The sequence below is a fragment of the Carettochelys insculpta genome, chromosome 2 (genome assembly GCF_033958435.1).
Source record: "Carettochelys insculpta isolate YL-2023 chromosome 2, ASM3395843v1, whole genome shotgun sequence".
NCBI classification, from domain to species: Eukaryota; Metazoa; Chordata; order Testudines; family Carettochelyidae; genus Carettochelys; species Carettochelys insculpta.
This window is the reverse complement of record NC_134138.1, coordinates 206,447,319-206,470,940: the sequence shown is the minus strand read 5'-3', so window position 1 is coordinate 206,470,940 and position 23,622 is coordinate 206,447,319. Positions and strand designations below refer to the sequence as shown.

The 23,622-nt window shown below is 43.1% G+C and overlaps 1 protein-coding gene across 2 annotated transcripts in view; it reads left to right on the top strand.

Moving 5' to 3' along the window:
• The window catches only part of RARB (retinoic acid receptor beta), a 342,130-nt gene that overhangs the window by 310,745 nt on the left and 7,763 nt on the right, over positions 1-23,622 (top strand). For both annotated transcript variants that reach the window (XM_074984445.1, XM_074984444.1), the window contains exons 5-7: positions 6,980-7,156; positions 19,306-19,510; positions 21,698-21,856. In XM_074984445.1, coding sequence (XP_074840546.1) covers positions 6,980-7,156; positions 19,306-19,510; positions 21,698-21,856 — 541 coding nt within the window. The remainder of the gene's footprint in view (positions 1-6,979; positions 7,157-19,305; positions 19,511-21,697; positions 21,857-23,622) is intronic.

Sequence of the window (23,622 nt, the reverse complement as noted above, 5' to 3'; positions counted from 1 at the left end):
AATGAACTATACCCACTGGCTGTGCAGATGTTATTGTGATAGCTTTAAGTTAGGGTCATAGAGGAGTTTTATTACTTTTGTGTGGCTAATATTCTAGCAAAACCTACTCAGGGCAGTGTTCCCTCTTCCTTTTTTACACCTGTGGGTGGTATGTATTTTGTTCTGTGCACCTAGGTATGTGCAGATGCGCCCCACCAATGGAAACACAGGCTGCCCTCTGTGGGTGGCTGTGGGCACTCTGCTCATCAGCCGGGGGGGCACCTGAATCTCTCCTAGGTGGCCACCCAAGGGCTCAGCTGACAGGGAGCGTTGATCAGAGGCCCCTGTATTTTTGCATTGTAAGTTGGATGCTAAGGTGTAATTATATATAATTAATGTTCTTGGCACAGTATAAATATAGGGGCTGTATAGGAGGACGTCACAGATTCAGTGCTGCTTATAATGCTGCCCCTTCTGCATCCCACTCCAGTGGTGTCCCGCAGCATGAGCCACCACTGAGCCATACAGTGGGGCTGAATACCAGCAGAGCCCTGGCTGGGAGTGCCTCCCCGAGCTCAGCAGCAGTGAAGCTGGACCTAGTTTGTGTTAAGCCTTAAGGGGACTGATCTGATCGTTCCTCATGGGGGAGGCTGGGAGAAGTGGCTGCTGATGCAGAGGCCAAGCGGAGGAGCAATCCCTGGCTGGCTGGTTTTGTAACGTTCCGTGGCATTCACTGACTGTTTCGCTCTCAGACTTGGTTGCACTGCGTCCACTTCTGACAACCGGGGGCACCGTGCAAGGCGGACGCTGGGGTGACATGCCCCTGAATACCTTAGGTGGGAGGGGCCAGCCTGCAGCTGGTGGAGGACTAGTGGGGACAGAGGGCCAGCACTGGCAGCAGGGGGAGTCTGCACACCCCCTCCAGCACTTACCAGCGGCGGTGAGGAAGCGCAGAAGGGTGAGCCCAGCTGGGGGAGAGAGCGGAACCACCTCACACACCCCGGCAGAAAGCAAAGTGACCTGGCCAGAGAGCTCACCTTGTTCTGCTCCCCCCGCCGCTGCTGGGCAGGGGGGAGCACTTGATGCCTGCTTCCAACACTAGCCCGCAGCCGCCTTGGTTGGAGGAAGAGACAGGGAGAGAGTGGGGCAAGAGAAGGGGTGAAGCAGAGGCAGGGCCTGGAGTGGAGGGGGTTGTCCTGGCCCTTTCTTGGGCTGAGGGTGGCCGGTGGCCCATCCTCACCAGTTGTCTCTGCTGACAGCAAAAATTGCAGTATGATCCCATGCCACAGGGGCCCCCACAAAAAATGCCAATTTTCAGCTTCAGCTCCATGCAGTGGGGCTCGGGCTTCGGCACGGCTGGTGCTGGACTTTCTGGGGCCCACGGCAGAAAGCACAGACCCTGCCACCTGGCTTCAGCCCCATGAGGTGAGACTTGGGCGTTGGCTGTCTGTCCTGGGCCCCGATAAATCGAACACTGGGCCTGGCGACCACACTCAAATGATGTCGCGATCGTTCCGGGTCCCAAGCCACAGACTGAGAACTGCTGCTTTAGTTGAATGAAGAAACTATGGTGAGCAAGTCTACAGGGCTTGGCTTGAATAAGGAAGGCTGTTCTGAGGGGGGCCAGGCCTGGGGCACCCCAGCCACAGTGCCCCAGGTGTGGGGCCTGGGGCAGCCCCCCCACCCTTCCCCTGCTCAGCCCCTCCCTCTCCCCTTATCCCCTCCCCCACACACAACCAACCACTCTGCCACGCCCTCCTGGCCCACTGAGCCCCACTTCTGTGCTGTTGCTTGAACTGCCTGGGTGGTACGTGCAGAAGGAGGGCTGAGGGGAGGTGACCCCCTGTAGCTGCCACTGCCACACCATGCCCCAGGTAATCCTCCTCTCTCCCAGCTACAGGATGTCTGAGGTAGCTGCAGCAGGGCGCCCAAAAGCACGGGTGTCCTATGGAGTAAAAGTCTTGTTTATTAACCCCTGCTCTCCCCCAGAGAGGGTTATTTTGGCTTAACCAGGATCTTATGCTGCTGTAACTGCAGAAAACATTCACTGGCTGTGAGCCACAGACACATAAGAACTGATTGAATGCCACTTCAATATCACCAACGTCTTCAGGTTCACAGACAGCTTCACCCCTGTATCTGCTATTTAAATCACTGATCTGACTACGCTCTGGGTGTCAGCTAAGTGTTTTAGATGGGAATCTGTGTTGTGAACTCATCCTTACTGTGTCATGGTCACGCCTGTACCTTAAAGGTTAGATTCACAAGCACGGGGATTGTGGTTTTCACAGCTGCTTGCTCCTGAGTATAGAACTTAAGGGATCAGAATGATCACAAACCTCACTGTTCAGAACAAAATCTCACCTCTTGAGCTTCCTAGTTTTCTGATGCCAAAGATTAGAAGAGTTCTTGCCTGGCGGGAATGGAAGAGAGAAACAGTGGAACGAGGGGAGTGCTAATAAACGGGAAGCAGACTTTCTTGAAAAAATTAGGAGGCCAAAGAAAGCTAGAAGAATATGAAGTTCCTTATTCAACTTTATTGATCATAACTATATGTAGTAGCCTGATGACTGCTTAGTCCACTTTTATTGTGTGTGGTGGTGGGGGTGTCTTATTCATCATGTAATAGAACGGTGACTCACATTGGGGTGGGAAACCCACTGTCCACTGTCCAGATTCAGACCCCTGCTTGTCTGGATCTGGCTGCAGAGGCTCAGGGCTCCCCTCCCCAGCATCCAGCCCATGGTAGGTCAGGGGTCCAGAGCCTTGCAGGCCAGAGTCAGGGAAGCTAGGGCCAGATCAGGACCATGGGCTCTGCCTTGTTGAGGCAGGAGGCAGCTCAGCCCCCATCATCCCTCCTACTCCCCCTTGTCTGGCTGATGGATGGAACAGCAGCACAGCACTGCTTGGGCAGGCTTGCCTCACCACTCTACTTCAACGACAGGATGCTTATATTTTAAGTAGCATGGCATTTGAGACCAGTATTTTTGTTTCTAATGAGAGCAAAGGCTCTAGAATCTGTAACAGCAGAAGACAAAGAGGCAAAAACCAAAAAAGCACTTGAGAGGATTGCAACCCTAGGAAATCTATCAAAGCATTTGGAATACAAGTGTCAGAATATCCTTATTTATTCTTTAACTCTGCAAGAAACAATTAATTTAAGAAACAAAGATTTTTTGTGTGTGTGTTAGGAATTATATCCTGGAGGAAATATATATATTTCCCCATTTAAAACTGTTTATATTTTTATAAAAGTTTTAGAAAATTTATGTCTAGCCCTTCTGTCACTTACCCATTACTAACAATTACAATGGGAAGGAAAAGGAGTTTTCTTACAGTAATTGAAGAATAACTGTCTCCTATTAAATTCCCCAGGTCATTTGAATTAACGGCTACATTTACTGGATGAGTGTAGCTCTTTTAATGATGAGGACCAGCAAGATGTTTAAACATAATGGATTTCAAAAGTCCATCACAAATAGATCTGTTTTATTGCTGTCATCCAGCTTAGAGAAAGTGCCTTAGTAATTTCTCTGGAGATGTCATGCTTTGTAATATAATTGAGTGTAACTATGCTTCTTATCCCTTGAGACTGATATTACTTGTTAAGTCTTCAGCTGTGTTAAATCCAGCCTCAAGAAAGAGATACAAATAGGCGTCCTTCAGGTATTTTGTTCTTTGTAGCTGTTCTACTTTAATGTTACATGACTACTGTTCTGTACTGTTAAAGAGATAATATACTAATATATTGTGACACTTGCATTCAGCAAAGGTATGTTCTGAGTTCCTTGTACAGCACAGTTGCATTAGACTTAATGCATTGCTACTTTTGCTAAGAAGGGAGAGCAGTTGTCCTTGTTCAACCCTTAGTGCACCTATAATAACAGAGAGGAAGCCGTGCTAGTCTATACACTATCAAAACAAAAAGCAGTCAAGTAGCACTTTAAAGTAGTCTTTAAAGTGCTACTTGACTGCTTTTTCCTTAGTGCACCTGTTAGCCTTGTTCCATCTCTGAAGTGGATTTTGAAGACAGTAGGGATTCCAGGACTGGGTGCACATTTCCCTGTATTGCTATGTGGAGATGGAGTGGATTGCAATGGAGAATAAAAATGATTGAAAAAATTGGATCAACTTATGGGGGCAGACATGACTATTTAATTTTGTTTCAGGAAGTAGGGGTTTATTTTAGAAAGAGCCCCATCTACACTGCTTTTTTTTCTTTTGAAAGAAGCTTCTGCAAAGAGATTATGACAAGGAAATTCAAGATATGTAAATCAGTACCTCATTTGCATTTTCAATTTCCCTCCTTCTCTTTCAAAAGAGGAATGCAAGTGTAGATGTAACTATCATGTTTTGAGCTATTAGGAAAGACTCAAAGAATTGGGCTGATCTAGTTTAGATAAGAGAAGACTAAGAGGGGACATGATAGCAGTTTACAAGTACCTAAGGGCTTGTTTACACTAGCACCCTCCTTCAAAGGAAGGATGGTAATTAGGGCGTTGGGAGTTTACTAATGAAGTGCTGCCCTGCATATGCAGCACTTCATTAAGCAAATTCCATGCCCCCATTTCCCCTCCTTCGAAGTCAAGGAGTAAATTTTGAGGCGTAAAGGGACTTCGAAGTTGCCCTGGCACTTTGCAGTACCAACGGGTGAGCTGCGGCTAGACACGAGCTGGTACTTTGAAGTGTAAAATTTTGAAGTTGCCGTGGGGGATTGGGGTGGGAATTTGCTTAATGAAGTGCTGCGTATGCAACGCAGCACTTCATGAGTAAACTCCCAACGCCCTAATTACCATCCTTCCTTCGAAGGAGGGTGGTAGTGTAGACACAGCCTAGAAGAATGTTACAAGGAGGAGGCAGAAAAAATGTTCTTCTTAGTCTCTGAGGCTAGGACAAGAAGCCATGGGCTTAAACTGCAACAAGAGAGGTTTAGGTTGGACATTAGGAAAACTGCCTGTCAGGGTGGTTAAACAGTGGAATAAATTGCCTAGGGAGGTTGTGGAATCGCCATCATTGAAGATATTTAAGAGCAAGTTATATAAACACCTATCACGGATGGTGTAGAGGGTACTTGGTGCTGCCGTGAGGGCAGGGGACTGGACTTAGTGACCCCTTAAGGTCCTTCCAGTTTTAGTGTTCTATGATTCTGTGTTTGATTTTTTTCCCCACCTGAGAGAGAGACAATCCCCAGGCATTGCTAATCACTTTGTGTTTTCAACTGGCATTTTATTAATCCCATTTCATTATTCAGCCATGACATTGATGATACAGAGTCAATTTTATTTTTTATATGCAGGACTTCTGCTAAAAACATAGCTGCTTTCAATTAAATTTGTCACTGCGTTCATTACCAAATAAAACGTTAAAAGACCTACTCTTTGCAGCATTTGGAAAATAATGCATTAACAGTGTTAGATCCCATGCCTATGAATCCAGCAACCAGTATAATTAAAAACCAAATTATTGTGTTTTATTAACTGTCTCCTTACTTCAGCTTGCATAATAGAGTTAGATTTACATTTTGTTAAGACTGCTGTGCATTACTTTTAATAGAAGACATGTCAGACTTCCCTTTGTCAGAAGTGCAGCATGGTAAAATAACCTTGTATGATATTGATGAAGATTTTGTTCACACTTGCTAGTTTCTTGCCTCGTCTTTTTTTCCAGATGGATACTCTATTGCAAAATTATTTCCTGCTTTAGGCTCTGCTCTGTGTAGTTCTGTCCTATGCCATCTTTCCATGAACTGGATAAACTGCTTATTAAATTTAATTACAGCCTGAATGACTGCATATCTTGATCTTATTCCCCCCCACCCCCATGAACTGTATTTCACCAAAGTCCTTGAGGGTAAAATAAAATAAATTTGAAGGATGCATACTCAGTAGCTGCAAGAAATATTTCAAAGGGCATTACAGTGACTGTTAACCCATTACTTTTGGTCTATTTTGAAAAGAGTTTTTGATGTTCAGCATCCTACAGACATTTTCTTCTTGTTTCTCTTCTGTCATTAAAAAAAAAGAAAATGATCCAGCCCCCCAGGATGGATTTTAAGTAGAAACGATGAGGTATTTTCCGTGTCTTTTTAAATGGAGAGCATATTTAAATGTAATGATGGCCACTAAAGCAGAGAGACTCATATAAATGTTATTGATTTACTTCTCCTCTACATCTTGAATTTGTGGGAGGGGGTGGGAAGGAGGGAGATTAGCTTCATCTCAAAATTGTGAAAACAAAAACTCTTATCACTTCAAACATGGATCTTGCAAGGAGACGTCTTAATCCAAAGTCCATCTGTGTGTTTATGTATAGTTGTAACTAGTGGGGGAATATGTCTTTTTAGGATGTCACCATAATACACAAAGTTTGATGGGAAAATATGTTATAAAATACAGAACTCTGTACTCTCAAATTAATGTGCAACCTTCAGCATTGTGCATAGTGCTTTCATAGTCAGAGAGAGCATTGTAGCATTCTGTAAACAAAGACTCTTTAATTCAAGTGGAACGGTATTTTGAGAGAGCTGTAAAACTTTCATAGAGCCACAGAGAGAGAAAAATTAAGTAGAACCAATTCTCTAAGACCTGAAGTATGTGCAACTATGTTCCAAAATATTTAGCTGCTTTTTCCAGATGAGGAACCAATGTTCCAGATTCACTGTTCATTTTATTTTTGAGGGTTCGAATGTAAATTGCCTGGCTAAATACACTCATTATATAACGACAGGCAAGAATGATGACAGTGGCATTTGGAAATGTTTAAGTTCATTTGTATTCTGTGTACAGATGGCCTCTGTAATCATAAATAACAGAAACATTCAAAGAATTTTTAGCAGACTTATCCAAGTTTTAAACCATCAGCACCACAACAGCATACTTTGTAGGAAATGCCAATAGAAAGCACTTTTTAGCAGACATACTCAACTATGATTTTACTAACAAATCAGTTGCTTTGCTGCACAGGAGGTTGTTGATTTATGATGCCTCCTCTTTTTTTCTAGAACTCTAGTGCAGACCATCGAGTTCGACTGGACCTTGGGCTTTGGGACAAATTCAGTGAACTTGCTACAAAATGCATTATTAAAATAGTGGAATTTGCAAAACGATTGCCTGGCTTTACAAGTTTGACCATTGCGGACCAAATCACTCTGCTTAAAGCAGCCTGCCTGGACATCTTGGTATGTATCTGTGTCTTACAATCTGTGGTTGCATTACATAGCTATTTTATATTACACTGTGTTGCAGAAGTCATTCGTGAGATAGACCCAGGTTCTGTACCATCTACTGGTGCAGATGACTGAATAGGATAGTTAGTGGAACTGAGAGCAGACAATAGTGCAAACATGCAGCAATATTACTTAGAGGTTCTTGCCCTTTTAGAAACTTATATTGCCAGTGATGTGGTGATAGCTATGGAAGAGAAGAGAAGGGGAAAAGCGTGGAATCTGTCCTGTTGATTTTAGTTTGGCTGCATGAAGAGCAGATTTTGTCCCTATGTACATACTTGAATGTGTTTGAATTATGATGAAAACATTTGCTCCCCACTGTTATTAAAGTAAAATTGGGATTTCATTTTGAATACTGCACTGACAGATTTACCGAGAGGCTGCCTAGAAAGACAGTTCATCTATAATAGGCTTGGGACGGCATGTGCCTCTGATGTCATGGATGTGATAAATGATGATAAATCTGAGACCACAATCTTCCAGTGCTGTGATGATGGAATCTGCTGAACCTAATAGTGGAGGCAGATGCAGAGCCAACCATTAAGTCGTGGCTGGAATGATTTAGTTGGGGTTGATCCTGCTTCAGGCAGGGGGCTGGACTTGATGACCTCCTGAGGTCTCTTCCAGCCCTGTGATTCTATGAAATGCACAAGATGTCAATTTGAAAAAAAGACTCATGGTAGTGGTAAAATTCACTGCAGAGAAGTGTCTTCAAAGTAACCCCACAAAATGTTAGCAATATGCCAGGTTTAATTTTAAAATCAAGTGTGTGCTCAAGAGCAGGGAACTGGGCCAAGAGAACTTTGGGATTTGACTCCTGACTCGGCAAATGATTCTTAGTTTGTCTGTTCAGGGAAGTCATTTAACTCCTCTCTGTCACAGTTACCCCCTCTGGCAAAGGAGTGTAACAATCCTGCCCTAATGTTCTCCAACAGGGTTCAGCAAGGGTGAATTGTTTGCAGAGTTCTCAGAGATCATCAGATGAAAGGTGCTCTAGAAATGCAAACAAATTATTATTAATCACTGTTGTAATTCATAACAAAATTGAAATTGTGCCAAGAGCAAAAGGTGTTTGGGGAAAGAACTGGCTTCTTATCTGGTTTTCTGATGAACAGAACTATTATTGCCTTTAGTAAACCCCAAAGGGTTCCTCCATGGGCCTGATAAGCCATCTGCTGGATGGCTGTACTGTATGTGTTTTGTTTGGCCTCAATCAGGAGCTTGTTCTGGAGAAATTTCAGTGAAAGTACTTAATCATGGAGTCTCTAAAAATGCACAGCTTCAAACAAAATCATATTGAGGAGAACATTAACTGCTCTGACCTTTTTTCTTGTTTTGTCAGAAGCTGTTTTGAAGGCTCTCTTATAGGTGACATTGATATATGGGAGAAACAGAGAGAGAGGGAACAAGATTGTTCTCTGGCCCATAAAATAGGGAAGTTGATGTTTCCCTACAGTTTCCAAAGTTCACCTCTCATTGGCCCCTGGCTTATAGGGTCTCACTCATACTGGACTGTCTCATCATTATTGTGTGTGGTCTTTCCAAAAGGCAGAACCATTTATTACCAATTGCATGCTTGTTGTCGTTAGCACTGTTATGATAAGATCCAGTTAACTTTTTCTTACACCAGAAGGGTACATACAGTCATTTATAAAGTATGACATGTCTCAAGAGTATTCTGTCTGAGTTATGGATAGAGAACTGATTTATAATTGTGAAGCTGAAATGACAAATGGTTAATGTATTGCTGCAGAACAGTATAGGCAGAGGATAAGTATCTTAATTCTTCAGCTCACAAACTTAGCTCTTAAGAGTCTTTCTTTCTGTTTGAAGCCTGTCATTCCACAGGAATGCTCATCAGCTACCAGATGTAGTCATCTAAAATTTGACTGGTTGAGATCCAAATGTTAACTCTTCCTCAGAACTGAATGCTCTCGCTTTGAGGATATGCTTTGTCTCCATTGTGTGTGCTTCTCTAATGGCTATACCAGTTGCACATATCCCTTAGCTACAGGTTGTTGCATTTTTAAAAAATGTGTGGTGTAGACTTTGTAGCTAGTGTTTTATCTTAAATTTTCAAATACCCATCGCTTATGATCAGAGTGATAGAGTGAACATTTGCATGGTAGATTTTTACAAAAAATATGTGGTCTTTATCTTAGTCATAAGACAATGATTGGTGTTTATCTCTGCAAGTACATTGCAAAGCCTGATTCTTGAAAAAGTGATGCACTGTATCCCAGGAAATATAGCAGCCTGAAAGCCACACTTCCAAACTTTATCAAAGCATATCCCTCCTCATTATCTGCCCACCTTTTCTCTGCTCTTCTCGTAATGGGGGAGACAGAAAACAACATGAGTTACAGAAAAAAAAAAACCTTAAATTACCAATAAAGATAAAAAAATTCTGAAATTTGTCAAAAATTAGTTCAGGCTTCTATGTCATGGAGAGACATAACTTTTTCCTTTGACATTTATGCAGGTTTTATGAGACTATTTTTATGTGCCATTTAAAATGGGGAAAAAAGATAATTACCATAACAACCTCAGAATCATTTGGCACACATCCTGTCTGTGAAATGCCCTGCACATTCATTAAGTGTGTGCTACCTGTATCTAATCTGAATCAGAATGCAATTCCCTGTTTTTATTTAAGTTAAATGTCAGTAATTTTAGCATTGTGTTAATAATACATGTTTTTCCCTGAAATAATCTGTGTCCTGTAATGAGAAGGGTGTATTTCAAGCCATTTGGTTTTACGTTGGTACACAGCGTGCATGCAAGTGCTGCACACACATCACAGATACAGAATTAACATTCCCCTCACTTCTGCACACTACACAGTGCCCATTCATGCCTTGCTGAGATCTTAGTGCAAACACACCGAATATGCCCATCCCCACAAATGTACGTCCCATATAGACATACGACAAACGTGCAAACACACTCACAGCTATTTCTTCCCTTGCTTTGTGAAAGGGGAGGAAATTAATCTTGGTGCTGGTCTGAGGGACCAGCAGTGCACACTGGAGGGCAGCTGGGGGGAGAGAGGAGGGGAGGCACACCTGACGTGTCAGTTCCTCTCCTGATACCATTTTTCTTCCTGCCCTGGGGACTCTACAAATGGTGTCTGCTGTTACTTGTCTAATGTGGATGTGGGATTAGCTCATGCTTCTCAGATGGAATATACCTGCATTCTAATGCAGAAAAATATGGCTTTGAAATTTATGCACTCACCTTGTCAGCCAAAATAGTAAAGGTTTTGTAGAGAGCACAGCACAGACTCAGAGCTAGTAAGAAACAGAATGTGGGATGTCGTGATTGAAGTGATAGTCCCCTTTTTGCCATGGCTAGGAGCCACGCCTCTCTTACTGCATTCCTCCACTTTTCTGCTGCTTTTGACATTATGAGCCTCCCACTTGTCTCTTCCTGGGGTTTCTGTGATTTGTGTATTTCATGGCTCTTCTCTTACCTTTGCAGCTGCTCTTTCCCAGTTGCTTTTGGTGGAGTCTCCTCTTTCTCCATGCCCCTCTCTCTTGGTCGGGGAGTCCACCAGCTGTTTTTCCTGGCACCACATCTTTTTTTCCCCCCTTTTTCGCGTGCGCTCCTGGTGACTTCCCCCTTCCTCTTCTGGGGTTTCTATTCTCATCTCTCTTTTAAGGAGTGTTGAATCTGTGATTGATCGTGTGCAAACAGTGTATATTTCAGTCAGTCTCTTACTTCCTGCACATTTTTCTGTCTTTCCTGTGTCACTTCTTGGATTCCCCACTGCTTCCATTGACTACACCTATCAGAGACATATCCTCGCAACTTCCTGGCTACGTCTACACGTGCAGCCAACATCGAAATAGTCTATTTCGATGAATAACGTCTACACGTCCTCCAGGGCCGGCAACGTCGATGTTCAACTTCGACGTTGCTCAGCCCAACATCGAAATAGGCGCAGCGAGGGAACGTCTACACGTCAAAGTAGCACACATCGAAATAGGGATGCCAGGCACAGCTGCAGACAGGGTCACAGGGCAGACTCAACAGCAAGCCGCTCCCTTAAAGGGCCCCTCCCAGACACAGTTGCACTAAACAACACAAGATCCACAGAGCTGACAACTGGTTGCAGACCCTGTGCCTGCAGCATAGATCCCCAGCTGCCGCAGAAGCAGCCAGAAGCCCTGGGCTAAGGGCTGCTGCCCACGGTGACCATAGAGCCCCGCAGGGGCTGGAGAGAGAGCATCTCTCAACCCCCCAGCTGATGGCCGCCATGGAGGACCCAGCAATTTCGACGTTGCGGGACGCAGATCGTCTACACGGTCCCTACTTTGACGTTGAACGTTGAAGTAGGGCGCTATTCCTATCTCCTCATGAGGTTAGCGACTTCGACGTCTCGCCGCCTAACGTCGAAGTTAACTTCGAAATAGCGCCCGACGCGTGTAGACGCGACGGGCGCTATTTCGAAGTTGGTGCCGCTACTTCGAAGTAGCGTGCACGTGTAGACGCAGCTCCTGTGTGACATTTCCCCCACTGGGCCAGTGGGCTATTTTTGGCTCCACTCTGTACAGCTTGACTGAATAACTCCAGGACAGTCCCCAGTCTGGAACAGCCTGCTCTAAACACATCAGTCGTCCTTCTACATTCAACCCAGCAAAATGTAACTGTCTTTTTGGTGCACAACGGGAGGAAGGAAGAGCCTGATCCGCAGTACCGAGTTCCTCAATCTGAGGTACAGTTGTTCAACTTCTCCTGTCACCAGCCTCAGAAAAAGTTATTTCAGGGAAACAAAAAGTGTTGCCCTGTATTCACTCCCGTGTTGTTTACCCACCTATACTTACAAATAACTACTTGTGTGTTACAAGTAACACACAGTAACAATGAGCCAGGGAATCCTTCTCAGGAAGCCTCACCTCTGGACAGACAAGGATGCACTATGTAGGTGTATGGAAGCTTCCTTGAAGTTTCTACTGTTTACTAGATTGTATTACAGCTCTGCTCCCAGAGAATCTCTAGGAGTGTTAGCCAGCTGCTCTCTAGTTTTACATGGCATATACACTCCGCAGGTGTACTGGAACACACCAGATCTGGAAAACCTGCAGTGCTCTTAAATTGTAGGGCCATCTGGATTCTTGTCCCTGGAAAATGCCGTCAGTTCTGTGGCACTTTCAGGGGTGCAGAAGTAACCCAACAGTCTTGCCATTTGGGCCCTTCTCTCTCCACAATGGAAACTGATCCACCACCCTGGTCTGGTGGGTAGGGATTGCTGCCACTTCTCAGCTTTGAGTCACTAGGCTGGAGGGGATTGGAACAAGTAGATTCTCAATCAGCACTGTCCTGCTGATGCTTCTCCTCTTCAGATGGGCTGAGGAGCTCCCTCTTCACTGACCCTCCACTGATTTTTGTTTTGTAACAGCCCATCCTGCGGTTCTCCTTTGGGTACATCATGGAAAAGGGATTTCCTAGTCCATCATCAGTGATGTCTTTCCTTGCTGCCATTGGTGCCTCCATGTGGAAATGGAACAGGAAGGATGGGGCCCACAGCTCTTTTCTTCCTTCCTTGCCAGCTCCTGCTCATCAGAGTGCCCTACCACAGCCATCACCAAGCAGCTGGGCCCCTGTAGGACCTGCGCCAACAGCCCTAGAACAGTAAATCCTTATGGGTCTGCTGCAGTCCCTTCCCTGGGGAGACCTTTGTCCAAGAATCATACACAGGTGGTGCAAGTAAGAATGTAGGTGTGAATGTGAGGGGACCACATTTTTTTTACATGGCTTAGGCCACATCTACATTATCCAGAAGATCAACACACTCAGGATCGATCTTCTGGGATTTGATTTCGTGCACCTGGTCAGGACATGCGAAATTGGCCTGTCTCGGGATGGCAGTTGATCCCTGTACTCCTCACTATTGCGAGTAGGAGAGGTCGAGGTCAACAGGAGAAACTCTCCCATTGACCTTCATCAGTGAGGATAGCCAGGTAAGTCAATTTTAGATAAGTCGATTCTATCTACGCAGTTGCCATAACTAGAATTGCATATCTGAAATAGACATATTTTCCTAGTGTACACCAAGCCTCAGGCTCCCAATTTGCTTTAGTTCAGCCCTGCTAACATGAGTCATGCCCGGGGTTCCTGTAGAGATTATAAACTATCAGAGGCCTTGTGGGCTTTGTATGGTAGCTACCTACTACTGTGAAATCTTAAAATTCTTTACACGCCAGTAGTTTGGCTATGGGTATGTCCATAATAAATTAGCATGGGTTGCAGCAGTTTTATAAATTCAGAAAAAGCACAGTGAATAATACCAAGCTTTGGAAAATAAGCATCTGTCCTTACTCAGAATGTCATAATTTAAACCATACTTGAAGCCAAGACATGTAGGGATAAAATGCTATTAAAAATAATTCAGAAATTATTGTAGAAGTGATTGCTTCTTATTTTACAAATTGCTGTGTCTGAATTTCTTTCTTTGCTTAGCCACAAATGAACAGAACACTTCTTGTGTGCCAAGGGAGCATACATAAGAAATTCCACACAAATTGGTTTAATGTTGGCAAAATAAGTAAAGAATAGGTTTGTCAAAAAATTGGTCATGGTCTTAATAATGGAACAATTATCACTTCATAATTCTACCTATTATTATCCGTAGGTGAGAAGGAAAGTTCACTCTGTCTTCATTTCTTTGGTACAAGAAGTAAGAATTTCTTGGTGCTAATCCCTAAAATTATCATTCTTATTGTGGGTGTTGTAAAGTCCTGCAGTTAGACTAAGAATGCATTTTTATGTGCAAAATAATAGGTGCAGCATGACAATTATGTCACTGTTAGACTTCTGTGAGAACACCTGTGGTGGTTTCTGTGTCAGGAAAGTTGAATTGCCTGTCAAACGGGATTAAAAAGTGAAACAGCATTTCTGAAAGAAAGTCAAGACTGCCTTTGTAAATCGGTTTAAAAGAGACTGCTTTTGTGTGGCTTCCTTTTTGTTGCTATTCTTTCCTCATGAGAAATCTGTATATTTTAAGATAAACATATTATTTATGGCTGCAGCATAACAATTAAAACTCTTTGCTTCACTCTGGAATCTAACCAATATTAAAGATGTTAGGAGAGTGTCTTTCTAGACAGTGGTCCAGTTTAAAACAAAAAATATCACTGTATTTATTCGTGATGGGGTGGGATTCTTTTCCAGTGTCCTGATCATGCCACTGATGCTGCCTTCTTGCTCTCTGAGGCTCCTCACCACACTGTCCTGCTGGGCCAGATTCTCTGGTCTCTCCCCAGATAAGGCAGAGTTGGGGTTGCAACCCCACCCTGGCAGAACAATGCAGACATTGACCCACTTCAGTTGTGTGAGAACACAGTTCTAAGGGCTCAGCACCCAGGAAACCAACTTCCAAATAGGACTAAAATCCCAAGTAAATCCATTTTACTCTGTGTTGTAAACATTTTATCCAGAGAAAGCGCATAAGGTTAGCTCTCCCCAGTAACAGTAGTTTACAGTTATGGACCTGAGGATAATCTCAATGTTTTTATTATGCACAAGAGGTGGGACTTAAGTGGCTGCAAGTGAAAACAACAAAGCAAGGAACTAAGTTAAAATGAATAGAAAATGCATAACTAATTCCAATTTGCTAAAAAACTTGACAAATTCTTATCCTTAACAGTTGTTCTTGTTTCAGGTAAAAGCTTCAAATCAGAGTCGGTTCTTTACTCTGACTTGGGCCTATAGCTTTCTTCAAAGATCTTTTGTATCCTCTTAGGGCATGCCAGGCAATTTCAAAAGCCAGCTGAAGACAAAAGAGCTGGTTGCTTCTATTCCTTATGTAGACATTCCTCCAGGGTGGAAACCCTTTGTTTGGCATCCCACCTTCCCATGCAATAACACCAAGTTCAAAATGGATTCCAATACCAAGTGGCATGTTCACTTGTTTTCGTAGGACCAACCACCATTCATGCTTACAGGACAAACCAGGCTGTTTACAGGTCATTGAGTTTCTCACCAAGCCATTAGGTTTCCACGGCATCCGTAATGACCTTCATTAACACATTTAGAATTATAAACAGATCCACACTTCATCGTTCTGACTTCACATCCATGAATGATACATGCACAAAAATAGAGTGTATAGATCCACAAGATTGTGACATTAAAATTAATAGGTTACACAAGGTCTGTTTTGTCTAAAGCATCTTCAAGACATGCATAGTCTTATTTATAACCCAGTTCTCATAAAGCACAGGGAAGAATCACACTGGCACTGCTGAACATACTGACATTCCTTGTGTGTTCTGCTGTGAATCTAAGCTTGATATTTAGTTGTCAAGGAATTTGCTGAAGAAAGGATTCAGTTAGGATTACATAAGGCCATTTTTGTTTTTCCATCCTGCATGAAGGGCACATGTACTCCATCCACACTTCAGTGTTTTAAATTACCTGTCCCATGGTTTAATCATAAAACATAATGGGAGAAGGCACTTGAAAGAAATCTGATAGCTGGTTGCTCCAGTCAAGATGGATGCACTGAAGAACAAGAAGTCTTGTGGCACCTTATACACTAACAGATATTTTGGAGCATAAGCTTTTGTGGGTAAAGACCTGCTTCATCAGATGCATGAGTGGGTGGCGGGGTTGCTTTCAGAGGGGTATTTAAAGAGTGGGGTCCCAGTAAAAGGGATCTGACTTGTTTTTTCCTCTTTTGATACCTACTATTGATAATGGGCCATTTCCACCTTGCTGAATAGACCTTGTCAGCTCTGGCCCTCCCTCTTACTGGGACCCCATTCTTTAAATACCTGTCTGAAACCAGCCCCCCACTCATGCATATGACACAGTGGATCTTTGCCCACGAAAGCTTATGCTCCAAAATATCTGTTAGTCTACAAGGTGCCACAGGACTGCTTGTTGTTCTCGAAGCTACAGACTAACACGGCTACCGCACTGTAGAAGAGATTCATCCAAGCTTCAGCTGTGCCACTGTTTTGGTGCCCCTTCTCTGTCACATGGTCAAGAATGCCACTGACAAAGCCACCTCCATGGCTGGATGCATAATGCTGTACTGATGCAGCTCTCTGGCACCAATGATGGAAGCAGTAATGTGGACAGCGTTCAAGTATTTTGAGCACCATGTCATTTAACCCCTCTCTGTGTCCCATCTTAAGGTGGTGGTACGAGAAAAAAGGGCTTGGGCTATAGCTTAACTTCGTAAATGATCTTGCAACTTCAGATTAAAAAGAACTGAACTCTGAAAATTGCCAGTCAGAAAGTTGGAAATCTGACTGCCACTGGCATATTGGGGTACAGCTGTTGTTTCTGCAGCTCTTGCAAAGCAGTTATACCCCTAGATGTTTTATTGAAATTCAAAAGCAATGAGGGGTCATGTGGCACCTTATAAGACTTGCATCTGACAAAGCGGTTCTTTGCCCACGAAAGCTTATGCTCATACATTTCTGTTAGTCTATAAGGTGCCATGGGACCCCCTGTTGCTTTTGCAGATCCAGACTAACATGGCGACCCCTCTGATTATTGAAATTCAGTGTTCCCAAATAGCATCAGCATAGGCGAACACTAGATAGCTGTGATGGCTATGATAAGGTTTCTCCACCTCTGCAATCCATGGTCCAAGGAGCAAAGCACATCACAATCGTAACAAGCAGCATGCTCTGGTAAGCAATAGATGTTTGTTTTTTTCTACATGCCACTGGGTTAAGGTGTGTCAAGGTCCTTGATCCTTCAGCAGTTCATTTTATCTCAGTCTTAAAAAAGATTAAGAAAACAAATCATTGACAAAAAAGCTGCAGGAAACTGGGGAGTCCTAGTAGAGCAAAATGTGGTATTATATGTTCCTGGGGAATGAAAATGTAAAGGATGATTTGCCCATCTTTATTTAATGGCAATATAAGCATGTGGTATGTTATTATCTGATATTAATCCTGACCTAAACAATGGACTAGTACCCATTCTTCTGTAAAGATACAGACCGGCTGACCTACCACCCCAGCTTTGAACATTTACCTTGGAGGGAGTTTGTGGACAGCAAAGTGTTAGAAATGCCATGAATTAGTCCGAATGGTTTGTGTTGCCTATTTGCCTTTATGCCTATTTTGATCATTGATTAAAAAGGAATTTTGAGAAATACATATTTAATTCTGACACACGCATGCCCTCAGCCCAAATTCTGAATACTTGGATAGACTCAGAGGGGTAGCTGTATTAGGCTGTAGCATCACAAAAAAAACAAGCAGTGCTGTAACACCTTAAAGACTAAGAAATTTATATATTAGGAAATGGGCTTTCGTGGGTAAAACCTGCTTTCTCGGATTGGGTCTTACTCACGAAGCTCATTACCTCATAAGTAAATTTGTTAAGTCTTTAAGGTGCTACAGCACTGCGTGCTATTTGTAATACTTTGATGTGTGCCCAGACTGTGGGTGAAGACCAAATATAGGGGACGAACCTTATCGAGAAATATACCATATCAGGGCTTTTATAGGTAGTTGAAGAAGACAGAGAGAAACTTCCCTGTAGGTCTCTGAAATGTCATTCCCTCCTGATTCTCTCCACGCTTATTTGGAACATTATTGCCAGGCACAGATGAAAGAACCAACCGCAGATTGATTAGCAGCCAAGTATTTGAGGACTTCTGAATAAGGGCTTCTGTAGCTATAGAAATAATTAAAAATCTCTCTGTGCTAGGTTGTATTTGTATTTGTATTTTTTTTTGGTCTCTTTAACAAAGCAAGCTGGCTGTACAGGAAATAGATGCAATCAAGCCTTGATTAAGTAGCATTGTGAAGGCAAAGAATATAAGAGCTTAGCCAGGTGATCAATTATATTTTTATTTGTTCTTTAAAAGTAAAGCCCTGAAAATGTAACCTGTTTCTCACCATAGAGATTTTGAATTCATGTGATGAAGATGCAGAGCTTCACCATTTAGGTGGTGGTGGTTGGTAGCATTAGCTGGTCTTTTGTTCATCTACAGCATCATGGGTTTGAGAAAACTCCTGGCTGCATGGGGGAGGAGGGGCAGGGCTGAGCTCCCACCTCGCGTGTCCGTGAAAATCAGCTTGTGTGCCACTCTTGGCACTGGTGCCAGGGGTTGCTGACCCCTGAATTAATCCATACCATCCATGGCATGATTACATGTAAGCATTTTGTCTCGATTGACACGAGTTCTTTCAATCTCTTAAGAAATGTCTGGCACCTACTTACTGACTGTGTCTCTCCAGTAGCATAGAGTTGCCCTTAGCAGCACTACTAATCGAATGCAGGGCATTCTAAATGTTTTGTCTGCATGTTTGCTCCCCTGTGTCAAATCCTCCCCATCCTACAATGGAATGTTCTGCTCGCTGAGAGACAGCTGTGGATGGCCTTACACTTCCGAGTAAACCTACAGAACCTAAGCAGAGGACACAGGCTTAGGAAAGATTTTGTCGTGCCTCATTCACAATATTTCTGATAATTTACTTGGAATTGAAGCCATCATATAGAAGAGAGCCAAAAAAAAGCACTAAAATGTGGATGAGCCCAAACACAAGGTTGACATGGTATTATCATAGGACCAAAGACAGGAGCCAGCATTACAAGGAAACAGGTCTGTCCATTTAGGCTGGTAGTAGGTACCAGAGGTTTGTTGTGCAACCATCATCAGGATAATGGGGAACAACAAGAAGTCTGGTGGCACCTTATAGACTAACAGATATTTAGAAATATCTGTTAGTCTATAAGGTGCCACCGGACTTCTTGTTGTTCTTGAAGATACAGGCTAACACAGCTATCTCTCTGATACTCATCAGGATGATGTTACCGACTTACACAGCTCTTGGGAACAGACGTCTTTTGATCATTTTGGCTAAATGGGAATTCACTGGAGACTTTGACTGGCTTAGAAAATTGCTAACTTCTGCTTTAAACATTTAGCAGAGTGAAAACGGGGCATGTTTATTTTTTCTCCAGGCACTTTGTAATAATGAATTATAGTAGCAACGCATAAAGTTAGCAGATGTGTGCAATAAATATTTGGGGGGGGGGCATGTATACTATAGCCTCATGATTTCTCATTACAACTCTCTTCCCAAATGAACACGTCAAATTTTCATTCTTCTTCCTTCCTCCCACAGATCCTTAGGATTTGCACAAGATACACACCAGAGCAAGACACTATGACGTTTTCAGATGGCCTTACCCTAAACCGAACTCAGATGCACAATGCTGGATTTGGTCCACTAACTGACCTAGTGTTCACATTTGCCAACCAACTCCTGCCTTTGGAAATGGATGACACAGAAACAGGTCTACTTAGTGCCATCTGCTTAATTTGTGGAGGTACTGTACAGTGTAAATTTGGATACTTTTTTTTCAAAGACTGAATCCTTCTGCATCTCTCCTTTCCGAATGCCTTACATTGCTAAATTATATAATAATTATATAACTAAGTAATATATTAATTTATGTAAGAAAGTTACAGTCAGGGATTTTCATTTGTCCAAAGTTTGTAGTCTTAACACAGTTATGTAGATCTCCAGGAGTTATGACTGAGAGGGAGAACCTCAGGATATACAGTAGGGGCTCAGCATTCATGAGAGTTCAGTGTTAAGAACCCCCACAAACTCCCATGGAGAAGTCAGAAATCTTGATGGCTAAGCCACTCCTTCCCTCCCCCTTGACAAGAGGATCGCTGAGCCCCGCAGCAGCTGGAGCTGAGCTGCTCCTTCCCTCCCCCTTGACAAGGGAATCGCCTAGTTCCAGCAGCAGCCAAGGGCTCGGGCGCACTTGCTGACTGTGAATGAGTGAGCTCAGGAGCCAGGCAGAGGACAGTGGCTTCCCCAGCCCAACGCACGTGTGAGCACCTGGCACATCCCCGCTAGAGCAGCTTGGGGCTTCGGAGCAAGGGCACAAGCAGGGCGGGCACCTCAGATATCTTGGGCCGCTGTGCACAGGAATCCTAAATGCTGAGGCAGCCTCCCCCGACCCAGCCACCCGATCCCCAGGGTAGAGCTGTGCCTGTCAGGAGCTGGGGCTGGAGCTTCTGCCACAGTATGTGCATGCATGCATCTCCAGGGTTTACTGTGTCTGGAACTTTCCCGAATTCAAGTGTCCCTAGCCACTGGCATGTAACCCTCCACGTTCTGCCAGACAGCATTGCAGCTCCACGAGGCCTTGTCTTGCAGAAAGATGGCTCCCAGAAGGGGGAAGGGAGGGAACCGGCTCAGCTCCAGCCACCACTGCCACGGTGCAGCCAGGCGATCTTCCCGCACGTGGATAATTGAATTTGCGAATGTTAAAGTTGCAAATGTCGCAACCTTACCATATCCCAGCGTCATTTTTTATTGTAAACCACATGTGATATGATGTACACACAAAATAAGCTAACAATTTATTTTCTGTGCAAGAGAGATTTTTAATTGTTTTTAGCCACCTGCTGTCTGTAAATAAGCATATACATTCAGGGGCATGTGCACAGACCCTGGTCTCAATCCTCCTTTATAAAATTGTAATTATGAACCAGATTTTACTCACACATGTACACTAGTGGTGCTGACTTGATTTCTTGGGTTATGACATATGTGAAAAACATATTGTGTCAAATTGAAATCTAGTCGATTTCAAAAAAGTAGTTTTGAATACTACACCAAAACCTGAGCCAAAATTTGCTATTCTTTTTCAGATAATGTTTTTCCCTCTCTTTTTTACTGTGTAAAACTCTGGCACAAGCAGGAGAAATGGATAAATTCAAACCATATGCGAAGGACTGTCAAATATACATAGCAAACAAAGTCCCCCCCGCCAACTTATTTCTTTCAGCTGTAGTGCTCTTAGGTGTTACCCACACCCACAGCTCGTAAAGCTTTTGAGACAGAAGTGTGATTATTAAACTGGTGGTATTCCTTTAATATACCCAGAGCTTTGTGTGTGTGCATAGATATAGATACAGATATAGATACAGATACCGATATATAAGCATAACCCAGCAAAAAGAACTTGTTTGGTCACTGAGAAACATCATCATCTTCAGTGTACTGTGGTAGGGGCAAATCAGAACCCATAGTGGTTTCAGGTGACATTTGTCCTCATTCAGGCTAGTGCTGCCATCTGCTGAGGTGTGAAGGTAATTTGCTTTTGAACTAGTGATCCTATAACCTTCTAACTTAGCTGAGTAACATTAACTCTCATTAGAAAAACAAACACACAAAATTAATTCTAAATGGTACATTTAGCAGCATACTCGTCTCCTGTGGCAAGAGAGACAGGAAGCAGAGTTGTAAGGGTTTTGCACACTGTAATAACTGAGAAGCAGCATGAGTAAGATATGAGGAGACTCCGAGCTTGTTCTCTTGAGACAAAAGGATGTCTGAAAGAAGAGAGCTAGTGAGGTCGGGGTGAAAGAGGAGTGAACTCAAATGAGGGAGATGTACAGAGTTTCAGACAAGATCATGGAAGAACGGCTTGTTATTTGAAGCTTGTGTGTAAATATTAGATTTATACAAATGGCAGAGTTTTTATTCTCTCTAGACCGCCAGGACCTTGAAGAACCAGCAAAAGTGGATAAGCTACAGGAGCCATTGCTGGAAGCACTGAAAATTTATATCAGAAAAAGACGACCCAACAAGCCTCACATGTTTCCAAAGATCTTAATGAAAATCACAGATCTTCGTAGTATCAGTGCAAAAGGTATAGTATGCCAAGTATGCCGTGACACCTTTACTATCACAGTGTCAGGTTTGCAGTCTGGAGGAAACTGGCAGGTAGAATTTGACTTAAGATTTTTTAGGAAACAACCCCCAACCCTCTTTTATTTTTCTTTTTGGGGAAATCCGTAATTCTTCTTATCTGTGTTTGTACAGAGACATCCTGTAGATATGCACCCCTGATTTAACATTATCATGCAGTTTCTACTGAAAATGAAATTTTGGGTAAAGATGGGGCAGGTATGAAATAATCCATCACCAGGAGCTGTTTGCCAGTCATTTTAAAATCAGAACCTCTGTCTCTGAACTGGTCTTTGTTAATCTCTTATGTGCCTCACAAGTTATGTAGATAGTTCAACCATCTAACTGCTGCATCAAGGGTGATGAGCTGATAAGCCACATTTCTCTTTTGTGGTGGCCACTGTGTGACCCATCTAGTTCAGGATCTGTGTCTTAGGTTGCAAATAGGTGGATGTAAGCCAGAGCTTCTGAAATTCATCAGCACGTGTAGTCCAGAGTTGCATCCATACTGCAAGGATGTAGCTGTTGGTCCAGATATGCCATTGTTCATCTGAAATAGGCACTAAGCCAGCAGCATTAAATTTGAGTGTATGAACAGTTGCAGAAAAAGGATGTCACAAAGTCCATCATCACAGATCAGAAGGTGTATGCTTTTTCTTCTGGAAGCAGGCAGATCTGATAAAACATGTGCACTGGTTTTTATGCCTACTGGAACCATTGTCAGTCTTGTGTAAATCAGATCATTTTCATCTGATGTAGCACCCCATGCAGTTTGAATAGTAAAATGACATCTGGTCAAAGTTTTTTGAGCGATCTAAGCCAACACATAAATTAAACATTAATCTGTGGCTCAGGCACTAATGGTGCAGTAACTCATTTAACATAAGACATCAAGGATGTCTTCAAGAAGGGCAAAGAAGTTGGCATTATTCTGTTGGATCAGTGTGTCAGTGTGGGATGACTACCAAGTTCTTGCAGGCTATTTCCTGTTAGCCCCTGCTGCATTATGTGACGAAAAGGATAACAAACTGGAGGTTCGTTTTTCAAGCTGGAGACAAAGCTAGCCATCTTAGACATCTCTGCGATGTACTACCACAAGGATTCATTCTAGCGTCTCTCCTTTACAACATAGTCACTTTACTGACCAACCAAAAACTAAGGCCAATGGGTCTGTAGACAATATCTGTCTCCGAGAGGTGGGTAACAATTTACATAATATCAAAGACATGAATCTGCTGGCCGTTTACCTTCATCAATGGAGACTTCTATTAGATGAGACTAAGACAGTGGCCACAACCTTCCACCTGAACAATCAACAAGCCAATCAATCTCTTACAATCTGCGTTGAAGATTGTCTATTCCTGTTTCATCCAGCTGTCACTTATTTAGGAGTTAAACCAGGCACCAATCTAATGTACTTGTCCTATCGACAAGGCTTAAAGAAAAAGATCACCTCCAGCACTAATCAATTCCACCATTTGCTCCTGAAGATTGGTAGGAACCTCCCGGGGACCAAAGATAAATGCTTTATGAACCTCAATCCCAGCTCTCAGATTTGCTCCAGTCAGATAGTGTGCAGCAGTTTTGGGGCAGAAGTTCAGAGCTGAACCCCTTTCTTTCTAGTTGGAAGTATCCTAATTGAACTAGTACGTCACTAGTATATTGTTTTCAAGTAGAAAATCTGTTTTCCAGGTAGCATCAAAATCTAACAGATGCAAAATTCCCCAA